The 13573-nt window shown below is 52.8% G+C and overlaps 1 protein-coding gene across 4 annotated transcripts in view; it reads left to right on the top strand.

Moving 5' to 3' along the window:
• LOC141732765 (acid-sensing ion channel 2) overlaps positions 1–13573 on the top strand; it is a 531626-nt gene that overhangs the window by 497055 nt on the left and 20998 nt on the right. For all 4 annotated transcript variants that reach the window (XR_012584162.1, XR_012584163.1, XM_074562113.1 and 1 more), the window contains exon 3: positions 9977–10104. Coding sequence is in view for 2 of the 4 variants with exons in the window: in XM_074562113.1 (XP_074418214.1) it covers positions 9977–10104 (128 nt within the window). In the remaining 2 variants the exon portion in view is untranslated. The remainder of the gene's footprint in view (positions 1–9976; positions 10105–13573) is intronic.

The following is a 13573-nucleotide window of genomic DNA, read 5'->3' on the forward strand; positions in this document are numbered from 1 at the left end:
GGCTTCCTGGGGTCCAGTGATGCTCAGAGCTGGAAGATCTCCCTGGCATCTCTGGACTTGTAGTTTGAGAAACCACATCCTGCTGACTACGCTACCAAGTTCGTGGAGATGACATCTCCCTTTCGTCAATGCCAAAGGCTGGCTGGACCCAGGGCTCAGCCTCCCAGGCATCCTGGTCCCCTCCATCCATCCGTCTGCACGGAAAGGGGCAGCAGCAGAGCCAGGAGCCGGCCTCGGCCCTAGGGACTCTGCTTCCATCGGGTTCCGCTACCAGCCAAAATTAGCAGCAGCTCTTTCACCGTTTAATATTTCAAGATGTTCTGGGGGAAGCGGCTGGGCTCCTGGGGGCAGTGGGGGGGGAGGGATGTGCGAGAACCACTTCTGCGCCTGTAAGACCTGTCCTTTCTTGGTTTTATTGAATTTTTTTTGAATCCTTTCTCTCCCTGCGGTGGCAGCAGCTTGCTGAAGCGAATGTGGGCAGATGGGTCGCCTGGGGGGGTGGGGTGGGGGGGGGCCCGGCTCCCCCGGCTCTGGATTCAGGGAATATTTCTCCCTTCCGGAGGGAATATCTCTCCCTTCCTCGCTCCATATTTCTGGCAGCAGCTCCCAGGGAGGGGGGAGATAACTGGCGTGGCTCTGACCAACCCCCTGATTTTTTGGCTCTCCTCCCTGATTTTTTGGTTGCCCACCCGTGATTCCCAAAGGATGCCGAGGTGGGAAGGGATTTTATTTTCCTTCCCCGCCAAGAAGCGATCGTATAAGCAGCGTAACCTGGCAGGAGCATCCCTCCCTGCCCTGGCATGACCCCGCCAGTAAAGCAGGTTACGAGACACTTTTCCCCCCCCCACTTTAATGATTAAAGCTTAAGCTTAATAGGAGAGAAGGAAGGAACTGAAATATTCATTTGCTGGCTCCTCGCCGTCCAGCAAAACCGCTTTAACAGCTCTGGGCTCGGCTAGCTGGAGACCTGCCGGTTTCTCCTGCCCCGTATATTATGTAAGAAGCATTTTAATAATATACGTTGAGACATATGGCCCCTCAGATTTAGTATGCAAATGCAATATGCTTAACTAAAAATAGCGGATATGCTTAATGTAGTTTGTTATAACACCTTCTGTTACTTGGTGAGTAATGAGTCGCGGCTGCGCTTTGCCGGGAGCTCGGGATGGAGCGAGCAGGGAAAAACCTCCGCTCCTGGCTTGGCTTTGGGAGTGAAGGAGCTCGATCATGCCCTGTCTCCTGCCTCTTCCAGCACCGTGACGGGATAATTAACTAGAAGACACCCCAATAAATGCTTAATGGGGGATTAAGTAATTAATTGCTGGTAGGAGAGCTTTGGGTCCCAGCTAGGTGTAGTTGTTGCCTTATATCCCGGAGCGTTAGCTTGTGTTTTGGGGTTTATATCCCATATATATTATCCCGGTGTATGCTGTAGGAATCGCACGGTGGTTAAATCCCAGCGGTGCCAGGTGAGACATCCCCTCTCTGCCTTCATCCCTCGGGGCTTTACGGCAGAGGCTCTGCTGCTGCTTTTCCAGCCTTTGGGCCATGGGAAGAGAGAGGAGGACACGAGGTCCATCTCCTGCCCTTCCCAAATCTCCCTTTCAGCTGCCCTCTTGCAGGCTCTGTAGGCAGAGGTTCTCTTCTCTTCCCTCTCCTCTCCTCTCCTCTCCTCTCCTCTCCTCTCCTCTCCTCTCCTCTCCTCTCCTCTCCTCTCCTCTCCTCTCCTCTCCTCTCCTCTCCTCTCCTCTCCTCTCCTCTCCTCTCCCTCTCCCTCTCCCTCTCCCTCTCCCTCTCCCTCTCCCTCTCCCTCTCCCTCTCCCTCTCCCTCTCCCTCTCCCTCTCCCTCTCCCTCTTCTCTTCCCCCTTCCCTTCTTCCCTTCTTCTCTTCATTCAAATCCCTTCTTGCCGTTGTTTCTCACCAAAGCAAAGAGGAACAGCAAACCAGAGGTGTCGTTTCGTGGTGACAGCTGGGTGACAGCAGTGCTCCCATCCCCTTCATGTCACGGTCAAGGCTGGGAAGCAGCCCTCCATGCTCCCGTCACAGCCCCAAGAGCCAGGAGATGAGGTTTTCTAAGTATTCTTTCATTAAAAATAAAAGAAAAAGGGGGGAAAAAAAACCCTCTGAAATAACTCTGACCGTATCCCAAGAAATTAAGAGGAAGAATTGATTTACCTCTGTAACTAACATCACTACCTCACTTGCCTTTAACACAAGCTGGTGGCCTTTCATGCTGGTAGCTCGTTCAGGTGCTTTTGGTTTTGTGTTCCCAGAATGAATCTTTAACCTCGCACACGAAATACCTGATGACTTGCTATAGGGAAACTTGTCACACGGTGCTTCTCTGCCGCTCTTCGTCTGCTCTCCGTCACCATCGAAGCCTCCTGTAGCCTTGAGATCATCATTGACGTGCTGGAGCCACATCTACCTGGGTTGTCCAGCTCCTGGGTGATTGTTGTGGTGTCTCAGATCACTTCCCACCTCTGTGAGAGAGGAGTTGGTCCACCAGGAAATGATCCTTTTTCGCCCCGTTTCATCCCAACACTGATTATTCCAAGGGACCAAGGGAACATGAAGTCCCTGTTGCAGGTTGTCAGCAGCGCTTTGAAGCAGCAAGGTTTGATTTCATCGCCAACGGGGAAGGGTTTCTAGAGAGAGAAGCTGGTTACCTTTACGGATTCCTCAGCTTTGAAAAGGGAATGCCTGAATTTGCCGTTGGGGCTCGGTTGTGCTTATCGGATCCAGTCGTAGCTCCTTACGGAGATTAAGGAGTTGCTTTGGCTCGGTGGAGGGAAGTTGCAACACCTTGGCCGTGACTCATCCTGCTGTAGACATCTCCCTGGGATAGGATGAATCACTCCTGCTCCTTTGGTGAAAGGAGGAGCCTGAAAATAGATTTTGGTGTCCAGAGCTGGGCACCGGGCTTGCCTGGAGCTTGTCTTGGTGCTGTCAGCAGCGAGTCCTCCAGCAGCAGCGGGGGCCCCGGGGGTGTCACTGCAGCATCCACGAGACCCCAGCACGGACCGTGGCAAGCAGAGCACGTTGGAGAGAAAAACCAGCATGCCTTGGTGTGCTCCAAAGGGGAAGAGCCTTGGAGGTGATGTCCTGCCTTTTGGGCTCCCAGCCAAAGGGGACAAGGTTGAGGGACCTGTCCTTAAGAATAGAGGGCTGGGTGGTCTCCATCCAGGAGACTTTAGGGCCGTAACCTGTAGATAATAAAACTTTCTGTCCTATCACCCCCACCCTAAATGCAACGTCCACCTCCTGGAAAGCAGTTAGTGAGCTTTTCCCCTCTTCCGAAAGAGGGACTCTTCTCCAGCCGCTTTGGGGGACATTTTTGTCTTCTCCAGCATCAACGTATCCCCGTTCCCTTGGGCCGGCGCTGGCCCTACCACACACCCAGCAGCAGCCGGACCTCTCCGAAGCCTGGCCAGACGGACGAGACCACGACAGGCTCCCCACTCCCCCGGCCACCCTTGCACGGGGGCTTCTCTACATTTAATTTGTCCCTCTTAAAGGCAGGTGAGCAGCCAGGCTGGGCTCACGCGGGCTCCGCACAGCCCCGCTGGGACTCTCGCTCCTGCCGCATCCGAGCGGGACGCACGGTCTTTTCCCCAGCCGCTGCCAGTGCCGGTGCTTTGACATCTCATTTTCATCCGTGGGGAAATTCGTCATCCCTGATTGCTCCCAAAACAGCAGCCGAAGCACGGCCCGCAACAACGAAATACACGGGGCAAATTTGGAGCGAGGGGTTTTTTTTTTTAGTGGGGAAAGTTGCGTCACCTCTGTCGCCTGTCAAACGGGCGCTCTCAAACCTCCCCGAACCCTGCCGTGAATACTTTTATTTCGCCTTCGCTTAATCCTGTTACCAAGCAACTTTAAGTGAAGCGAAACATGACGCTTCCATAGAGATGAGAGCGCGCGCAGGGGAGCGAAACTGGTTTCGCGGGCGTTAAACTGGTTTCTTTAGAATTCTGGGGTTTTTTCAGGGTAGGCTTGCCGGTCCTGCTTTCTTACAGTTATGTTTCCATGGCGATTTGGGGTGGTTTTTTTCGTCTATGAATTTTTGCCTGTGAAAAATGTGAAGGTTAGGCATTTGTTTAAGCTTTCTGCACAGATACAGCCTGGTTGAAGCGGCGATTGACTTCCCCGAGCCTGGGACCACAAGGCACATCCTCTGGGTTGCTGCGGGTCCTGGCTGCCCCACTGGTGTGATGAGCTTGCCGTGCTCAGGAGGTGCCGAGCTGCGGGTGCAGACCCCGGGGCTGATGTGAGGACACGCAGCCAGGTCCCACCTGCTGCTGAGCTAAATGGGATCCCTGCAGCAGGGATGCAGGAGGGATTTTGGGGCTCACTGGGGTGGTGTGAATGGGGCCGTGGCCATGTTGTTTTGCACACCCAGAGCAACTCGGGGTGCTCGACCCCGGTGCCGGATCTGCCAACCCACCCCGGGGGCCGACACGGGAGGTGGAGAAGCGTTTGCTCCGATGCGCGTCATTTCCATGGCGATACTGAGCAAAGGATGCTGTAAAAACTAGAGATGAACTTCGACGTCTCACAGCGTCTTCTGGGCACGTCTGTGCTGCTGCGGCGACCCCCCTGCTCCTGGGGAGCCTTCCTCCCTGAGGAGGACAAGGAACCGTGGTCTCAACGTACCCTTCACGGCACGAACGTCTGTGCGTCCTTCCAGGTGTTGTGCTTGGTGCTGCCCGTAGCCCTGTCCCCATGAGATCCCTGTCCCCCATGTCTTTGGGCCCCGGTGATACGCCGCGCTGTCGAACTGCGCTTTGCAGAGCGTAGAAGACACGTGGGTGACCCTTCCAGCCCAATGAATTCAGTACCAACAGCGCTCCCATTTTACAGATGGGCAAACTGAGGCAAAGGACGACGAGTGTCTGGGGAGAAACCAAACCTCCCAGCTCTATGCTCACTTCTGCAGAGCGCGGGAGAAGGCTTATTACCCAAAATAAACCTTCAGGTTTATTTCTAATACAGTCATAAAGTGAGCCAGCTGAGAAAATACCGTCTACTTTTCTCAGATGGGGCCGTGTGGGATCTGTTTTGGTTGCCTCTGAGCACGAGCGTCTCCCACGGAGCTGCCGGTGCCTCCGGCAGAGCTGGCAGGTGACGGCTCCAGCTAGGAACGACCCGTGACTCGGGCAGTGTCTTCAATTCCCAATAAATTAATGCTGAGCACAGCTTCAGATGTTAATTGCCAGAGAGAAGTGGATCAGGTTGGACATAATGAGGCAGGGGGAGAAGGGTAGCTCCGTGCCTTTGGCAGCATTTCTTGTTTTAATTGCAGCTTCTTGCATATTCACGGGGATGAACTTCGTAGCCCGCACCCCGGCGTACAGTCAGCCGGAGCTTTATTAAGCTTTTCGAGCGATGCTCTAAGCAGAAAGCCCCGACGAAGTCATGGCAAGCCAACGCCAGAAATAGAAAGCGGTGCAATCTGCAACAAATAATACGCTGCAGCCAGCTTGCAGCACATGCTGGATTAATCCCCAATTTAATTAACGCTACTCTAATCCTTGAGTGAAAAGAGCAGCTCAGGATTTGTTTGGAAACACTGTCCCGTGTACCGTAATGTACCTTCACGTGTTCAAAAAATGCAACCGTCAAGGAGTTTTTGCTCTGTTCTCGACCTGGGATGCGCTAAGAAACGTATTTACAGGCGCCGCCCTCTGGAAAGTGGGATTGGGGACGGAATGAAGGTCTGGGCTTGGGCAACATCGCGAAACTAGTTTAAAAACCAAAAGGTACGAACCAAACCCCCAGCCACTGGAATGTATTTCTTCAAGTTTTGCTGGGTTTTGAGCCAATTCAAAGGGGTTTCGGGGTTACTTTTTGCTCCCTTGATGGCTGATTACAAGACAAAGGCTTAACGGAACAGCGGTGACCACCTGGACCGGGGCTCAGCCCCGCGCTTCCAGGAGGTACTGCTAGAAGAAGCCATTCAAAAGGATGCTAAAACTGCAAAAACTGGCAAACCCATGGCCGGGCCGTGTCTCTGTGGATGTTCTCACCCCTGCTTGCACCTCACCAGGCTCAGGGTGACTGTCCCGGAGACCACAGGGCCTTTTGGGGTTTGTTCTGCTCAGGGACATTCATTTTAATAAGCGAAATGCACCCAAAACCGGGTGGTCTCGAGCTTCTGGGTCCGGTCCTCCGAGACCTTTTCCTTACACTTGGAGGAAATGTTTAACCCACACTAATGTTTCTCGGCTCCAGCGCGGAGCTTGGAAACATTTAAGATGGAGTTAGTGAGGACCGGTCCGAGCATATTCCATCAAAGGGGTTTTGTAGCCGGGCTTTTAATTTTTCTCTCTTGGCGGAAAACAGCTATTTTGCGGGAAATGAATTTTGAGGAGAAGCGACTGTTTTTCAAGGCCAGTTTCGTGTTTATAGTTTTCGTCCTCGCAGGTGTTTCTTGCAGGAAAGACAATGAACGCCGCCTGGCTTTTGGCAGCTTTTCGGAGAAAAAAAAACCTCCACTGTTTATTTTGCTGCTCTTGTTATTATCGATGATGAAAATTAATTACTGGTGTGTCTGAAAACCAAAGTTTCTTCTGCGGCATAGAAGACGCCTTCCCCCTTCCCGCCCGTGATTACCGCTGGCTACATGCCAGGATTTTCTACTTCAAATTACAGACCCCGCTGCTTTTAAGTCCCTTATGGATCCCTGCAGACTGTATCGTGTCTGCTTGATACGGGTGGGCAGGGTTTTACCCGCAGACGGAGCCGGGCCCAGCGCCCGGTCATAGGAAATAAGGGGAATTAAGTCAGAGCTGAACAGACCCGGGGCAGGTGCAGAAATGGGCAGAATAATTTCAGATGGAACATGTTTCGACAAAACGGTTCCCGTTGCCCAACAAGTTACACTAAATAGAAGCTCTCTCCTCCAGCTTGTCAGGTAATTACTGAAGGAAGCATATGGTATCTCTTCTGAAGTGTTGGAAGGGGATCAACACCAGGGAAAGCGATGGAGCCGGGTGGGATTGGTAGGAGTGGGCGTCACGTGGGAATAAACAGGATCGGGATTGAAATTGGAGGAGTTGGTGGGTGTTCGGGAGAGGGTTTGAACCCGTTCGGGTGTGCGTTGGCCCATGGGGCACCCCTGTGTGCCGAATTGTCTGTGGAGCCCGGGGCTGCTGGGGTGCTGTTGAGCAGCGATGAGGTTGGATGGGGACAGCCTGCATTGCCGAAAGTTTTGGGGAAAGCTGGCTTGACCTCAGCGCTGGGGTGTTTGGGAGAGTCAGTGGTGGGGAGGTGTTGGGAGGGAGGAGACCCTCAAGTGAGACCCCCGTGGGTGGACAGATGCAGGGCTTGAGCAGACAACGAGAGAGCCTGGACATGTCAACGCCCGTCTGACACCTCTTGGAGCAAGGGGGCCCAAGTATGGCTGGGCAAGGCAGGTTTTTGTCACGGTGGGTCCCAGTAATAGGGTCGTGTTGCTCGCAATGCCCCCCATCGTGGGAAGGTGGTGGGGAGTGATTTGGGTCATGGTCATCGGGTCCGGAGCAGAAGTGGAGGCCGAGAGCAAGGATGGTCAATGCCATCGCGCCCTGGGGGCGTCCAGCGTAGGGAAAAGCCCAAATAAACTCATAGTCTCTGTGCCCGTATCCCACCAACGTGGGATTCAGAGGAGACGCGCTCAAGCTCCGCATCCGCCATGTGCCACCCCATGCAATAGCAATGCTCCCTGCCCGAAATCTTGGCATTATTTACATACCAAAAGCACTTTTGTCGCAAGGAGGCAAAACTAAATAATTAGCTTGCGTGGAGCGTCGCCGAGACAATGCCCAGACAGGCAGATTAGCGCGGGCACCGGAGGCATCGGTCGATGGGAGGGTGTGTTCAAGAGTGAGCCTTGCAGACCAGTACACCTTCTGACTGATTAAAAGTCCCACTCCCAACTGGTTGGAGCTGAGCCCCGACCAAGCGCATGGAGAGAGCTCGCCACCATCCCAGAATTGCACAGAAGTAGGCGAGGCCTGGGGAGGTGAGTGCTTTAATAAATGCTGTTTCTCTCCAAATTGTTTTCCTGTGCCTTAGATGGAAAAGCTGGGCTTTAAAAGCCTGCTCCAGCTGGGTGGTCTGCAAAGCCTGCCGAGATCGAATGCTTGAGATGTGGAGATGCTGCTGGTAGACGCGTCACTGCGGGTGCAGCGCATGAATTTTTACCGAGCCACCACGTAAAGCAGCCTCGCTGACAGAGTGGGGCTTCTTAAATGTTGTTTGTTCCCAAAAGCTCAATGAAAACGTGTGGTTTGGTTTGTTGTTGGCGAGGAGGGATTGTTTGCTCAATAGGGGGTGAAGGTGACGGCTGCGTGTCTGGCCAGAGGTCTCCAGAGATCTCTGTTCCAACCTTCTTGGACCAAATCTTGGTCAGTGTTGAGGTTCAGCGCCATGGCCGAGTGTTGAACCTCAGAGGACGGTTAGCTGTGAAGGACATAGATCTGAGCACCGTGGATGCTCTCGTTTAGCCTGACAAATCCATGCAGATCCAAGGCTTCGTTTGTCTTGGGGGCTACCAGGTGAGCAGGGTCCAAGAAAGTCCTGTCGGGAGAAGGCGGCTGATCCCTTTGCTGCCCAAGTGAGTCAGCAGAGTTGCATCCTCCGAAGTGGTGGGTTCCTGACATCCGTAAACCTCATGTCCTCCACTATCACCTTGTTCCTCCCTAGTTATTCTCCTCTGCCCGTATCACCCCATGCTCTGGTGTCTTCTGCTGCAAATCTTTGCACGGCCCTTGGTGTAACAGCTCTGCGGCCATGATTCCTTGGTGCTGGGTTTCTACCAGGGCTTTGGATTGAATACAGCGCTGCTAAAAAGACGAAACGCAGAATAAAGCAGTAGGAAAATCAAGGCGTAGTAAGCAAAGAAAATAAAGGAGTGACTCGTCGTTCAGCAGAAGCTCTTTAGATGTAGAGGTGGCATTGCGGGCCGCAGGCGTGGATTCATATTAGCGGGTAACTCAGTTTTTCGGCCAAATTATGCGTAGTTAAGAACTTCCTTTGCAAATGAGCCCCCCGCCCCGTAGTCCCATATGCTCCCTCTAGTTTGTTGGGAAGTGAGACCGTGGCAGCAATGCTGAAGAGAGGGAGGTTACGCGCCCCAGCTGGTGAAGATGCCTGTGTGATAGAGGAGCCCAAAGTGCTCACGTATCGTACTCGGCTCTGATTTGCATCCCATTAATTCTTCTTTTAAGTCTTTTTTGGGTTGGTTTTAGCTTCTGGTGGAAGAGGGGGACTGACCTCGAGTTACTCGGTATTCAGCACAGATTTGGGATGTGGAAACCTCACATCACCCGTAACTCGGTGTCTGCGCCCATGTGCTGCAAACGCCTTTGTCCAGCTTGGAGCCACTTCAGCTGCCAAAACCCTGAGCTCCTTTGAATTTAAAACACTTTTTTCGTTATTTAATTGCTTACGTTGTCTCACAAGTGGCCTCGAGCTGTGTCACAGTTGGGGCAGTGGATGCAGGGCGCACCCATGCTTTCGGCACCTTACGGACAGTAGAAACGTCTCTGTTTGGGGGAAAGAGGAGTTTGTTTGTTTTAGTAATACCGGAATGTATTTAAAATGCTGTAACTAAATAGCAGCTAGAAAGTAGGTGTCACCTCCTGTTTTCTGTAGCTTGGACCTACAGACCAAGCTGGTGAGATCATGCAGCTCTGCGTTACAGGGAGGGTGTAAGGACCAGGGGCCTGGAGATGCTCTTGGACCCGATGGGGGGATTGGGGCTGAGTCCCGGGTGCGCTCTGCTCAACGGCAATCGCTGCTGCTGGGGTTCCTTCCTCGATGCCCACAAATCTCATCGTCCAGGTTGGAGCACTCCCAACTGTTTATCTCCTGCTTTTGAGCAGCACGGATTGACCGGAGATAATTTTCCACGGAGGGACAAACGTGCCCGTGCTGGTGGACACCATCCCACCCACCCCAGCCCGCTAACCTCCCTCCTTCTTCTTCCAGAGGAGACGACGTTCGAGGCCGGAGTCAAAGTCCAGATCCACAGCCAGTCTGAGCCGCCTTTCGTCCAGGAGCTGGGCTTCGGGGTGGCCCCTGGATTCCAGACCTTTGTGGCCACCCAAGAGCAAAGGGTAAGTCCTAAATTTCATTTACACACCAGGAGTCCTCCAGTGGGTCCGTATGAAAGGTTACTTCTATGTACCCATGCCCCTTGAGAGTCATCTTCATCGTTAACAGCTAATTTTATGCTTTGCTTCAAATCGGTGGGGATGAGGGCAGCTTTTTCAGCGTTGCTTCTCGTGTGTTGCCCATAATCCTTGTAATTTTGGCCACAGAAGGGACTTCATCCCCGATAATTTCCCTGCCTTCCTCTTCTGTGGTTATGGTTCAGCTGTGGCCGTCGCTTAATGTGTTGGGTACCTTCCAACCCTCTGAGAAAGGATGCTTTTTGCCAAAAGGCTCTCAACGTTCCAAGGATATGAAAAGAGACGAGAGGAGAGTGTTTCATTACGTAGATCAGCGTGAATCCTGTCAGGTAACACAGCAATAGTCGCGTTATTTATTACAAACTGCGGTGGGATGCTCCTGGCTCAGGCTGCATCACCCTCCCCGAGGCCCAGCGGTGGCTCGTCGTCGCGGTGTGGATGGATGAGATGTGACGTTGCGTCATTAGACCCGAATCCTGATTAGGCATATGGAAAGGCAGCCAGAGGAATAATGTTTTCCCCCAGCTTGGCCTCAGTGCCTTCAGTCCTAGCCCTCCTGCCTCATTGCCTCTCTCATTTTCCTCCCTGCTCTTGCATCCACCCTCAAATGAGATATAAATCAAGTTGAGGAAAGCGAACACGAGCTGTTGGAGGCTTTGCTCTGATTAAACTCCTCCGTGGAAATCAGAGCCGCAGTCGTTACGCTTCGGCTCAGAGCAACGCGAGGAATTCACCACCAAATGTATCGTTAAGGCATCTCTCCGTGGCCGCTGGGGACCAAAATACACCTGAAGATGGTGCATTTCAGCGAGGCGGGATGCAGATCTTCCCTCCTTCATTACGGCGCGCTTGTGCGTAATCATGCAGGAGATAACGAACGGTGTGGGTTCCCGGTGGGCGAGCGCCAGGTGGAAACTTCTCAGTTAAAGCAGAGAAATGTTTCGCTGTTGCTGGTTTGTGTCTTGTGGGCAGTCCGAGGGGCTGGAGAAAATGAGCGCCTTTATTAGCGCTCAGGGACCTCCTTTGGAGTGTTACACCTTCGTAATGGCCAAGGCAAAGGGCTCTTCGGGGGCTGAGGCAGCAGCTGCTGAAGTCCAAAGGAGAAACGGGCTTGGAAACCCATCATGGGCATTTTTCATGCCCGTTCCCTTGACAGAAACCTTTCCATGTGTCCCCAACGTCCTCGCCTCACTCCACAGCTCCTTTCTGTCACCCCAAGGGAAAAGCAGCAGCACTCAGTGTTGCTTCCGTGGGACACGCTGCGAGGAAAAGAATCTGGAAGGATGGAAAACTGATTCATTCCTGTTGGCAGTAATTACTGGGCATTGAGTGCCTTATCCATCTCCGCTCCAGGGGCATCTCCTGAAGCACTCTAGGGGTGTCCACACGCCAAGGTGGCGCCGCTGGGGTCAGCCCCATGGCCGTGGCTGCCGTTGGCAGTGGGGTCTGGGTACGGCCCTGGGCTTGGGGCCAGTGGCTGGTCATCCCCCACAGTGGCTGCAGACAGGAGCCGTCCCCGTGCCAGCACCGGGCAGGCAGCTCGGAGGTGCTGGGCTACTCCAGGGAGGACAAGTGACTTGGCAAAGGTCATGGAGGAAGGCAGTGATGGAGCAGAGGGTCCCATGTTAGACTAGGTATAAGGAAGAAATTTTTTACGTGAAACACTGGCCCACGTTGCCCCGAGAGATTGGAGGTGCCCCATCCCTGGAAATGTTGAAGGTCAGGTTAGACGGGGCTCTGAGCAACCTGATCTAGTGGAAGATGTCCCTGCTCATTGCAGGCAGGTGGGACTAGATGGCCTTTCATGGTCCCTTCCAACCCAAACCAGTCTATGATTCTATGATGTCGCGTATGGATTGACGCACTTCACTCAGAGAGAGAAGCAGCAGTACATGTATTGATACAAAACAGGGATTTAACGAAGTTTGATGGTAAATGAGACAGTGTTTTAACAAGATTCGGGAAGGCAAGGCACACTTGGTTATTTACTGCATTTACTGTTATTTACAGGGTCAGACAGAGCTGTCAGGGAGACCGTCCCGTTGAGTCGAGGTTCAGAAAGGACCCCCTGGCTTTCTAGGAGTCACAGTGCGGCTGGATCCAATCCTTGTCGCAGACTTGGTCAACGGTTTGGTGGTTGGTTTCGTCTATGGTTTAGTGATGGGTTTTTTCAGAGTTATGTTGATGGTTGGACTCGATGATCTGAAAGGTCCCTTCCAACCTGGGCAATTCTGTGATTCTATGATTCTAACGGCTTATGTCTAAAGGGCTACATATGCGCAATCCCTCCTTTTTGTCACTTAGCTAAGATTTCAAAGTTTAGCGTGCTATTAGTCACTTACCGAGGATCTGTTGCGGCAAGGCATCTCCAGATCTCAAGAAGTAACCTTGAGCGGCATCCCAGCTCAAGGGGAGATGCTGGCGTGCACCCCGTTGCCGTGCAGGAGAGCTCAAAGGGCCCTTGGGCTGTTCACTATTTATGGAGGTGAGATGATTGACCTGTGTTGGTCATATTTGGCTGTTGACCACAATACCAGCATTGCTCCAGTTAGCCCTTGGCTACTGAGTTGTTATCTGTCTCCTCGAAACCACGTTGTGCCCCGGATGAAGCCATCATGCCTAGAAGCAGCCATTGTCACCACCATGGTTGGAAGTCGCTTGGGCAACGGGAGATGAAGATCAGGTTGGCGCCTGGGGAGGGGGAGCGCACTGTCACATATGATTCTGTGCTTCCATGTTTTTATGATTCAGTGATTCTATGTCGGAACAGAAGGTCCCGTGTTGGGGTCTTGCGTTTCCATCCCCAGCTTCTCCTTCGAGCGAGGCCCTCTCCTTTCTTTTCTCAGCAGCAGAAGAGCAGGATTTTTGTTTCATAAATTGTCAGGCGTGAAAAATGCCTCCAGCAGAATCAGCGCCCCCCTCTTAGTGAGACCACATCAGCTCCGGAGTGAAGCTGACGGGGGAGATGCCGAGGTCGGCCATCGAGAAGGGCATCGCCAGCCGTTTCCGCGGCACTTTGCGTGCCCCATGAACAGGCAGGGGATCGTGTTGTGCGGTGCGGCTGCCTGATGCCGGAAGGGTTTGGCGACACCTCCTCGAATCGAACTCGCCCGGCAGCAGGAGCAGTAATTGGAAAGATTTGTCTTCTTTAAACATTCTGGTTTCAGCAAGATTTGGGAAGGTGGCTGGGAGCTGGAGCCTGCAGCGAGGATCTCCAGGACTTTGTTTTAAGATAGAAAGAGTGTAAACGCTGGAGACTTTTAAGACAGCTGCTGTAAATCTTCCCCAGCATTGCCAGCATTAACTATTTCATTATTTTTATTAAAAAATTAGATTTCCTATCAGGGAGACAGCCAACTGAGAGAGAGAGAGAGAGGGAAAAAACCCATCGCTC

This window comes from Larus michahellis, chromosome 18, assembly GCF_964199755.1.
Source record: "Larus michahellis chromosome 18, bLarMic1.1, whole genome shotgun sequence".
Classification (NCBI taxonomy): Eukaryota; Metazoa; Chordata; class Aves; order Charadriiformes; family Laridae; genus Larus; species Larus michahellis.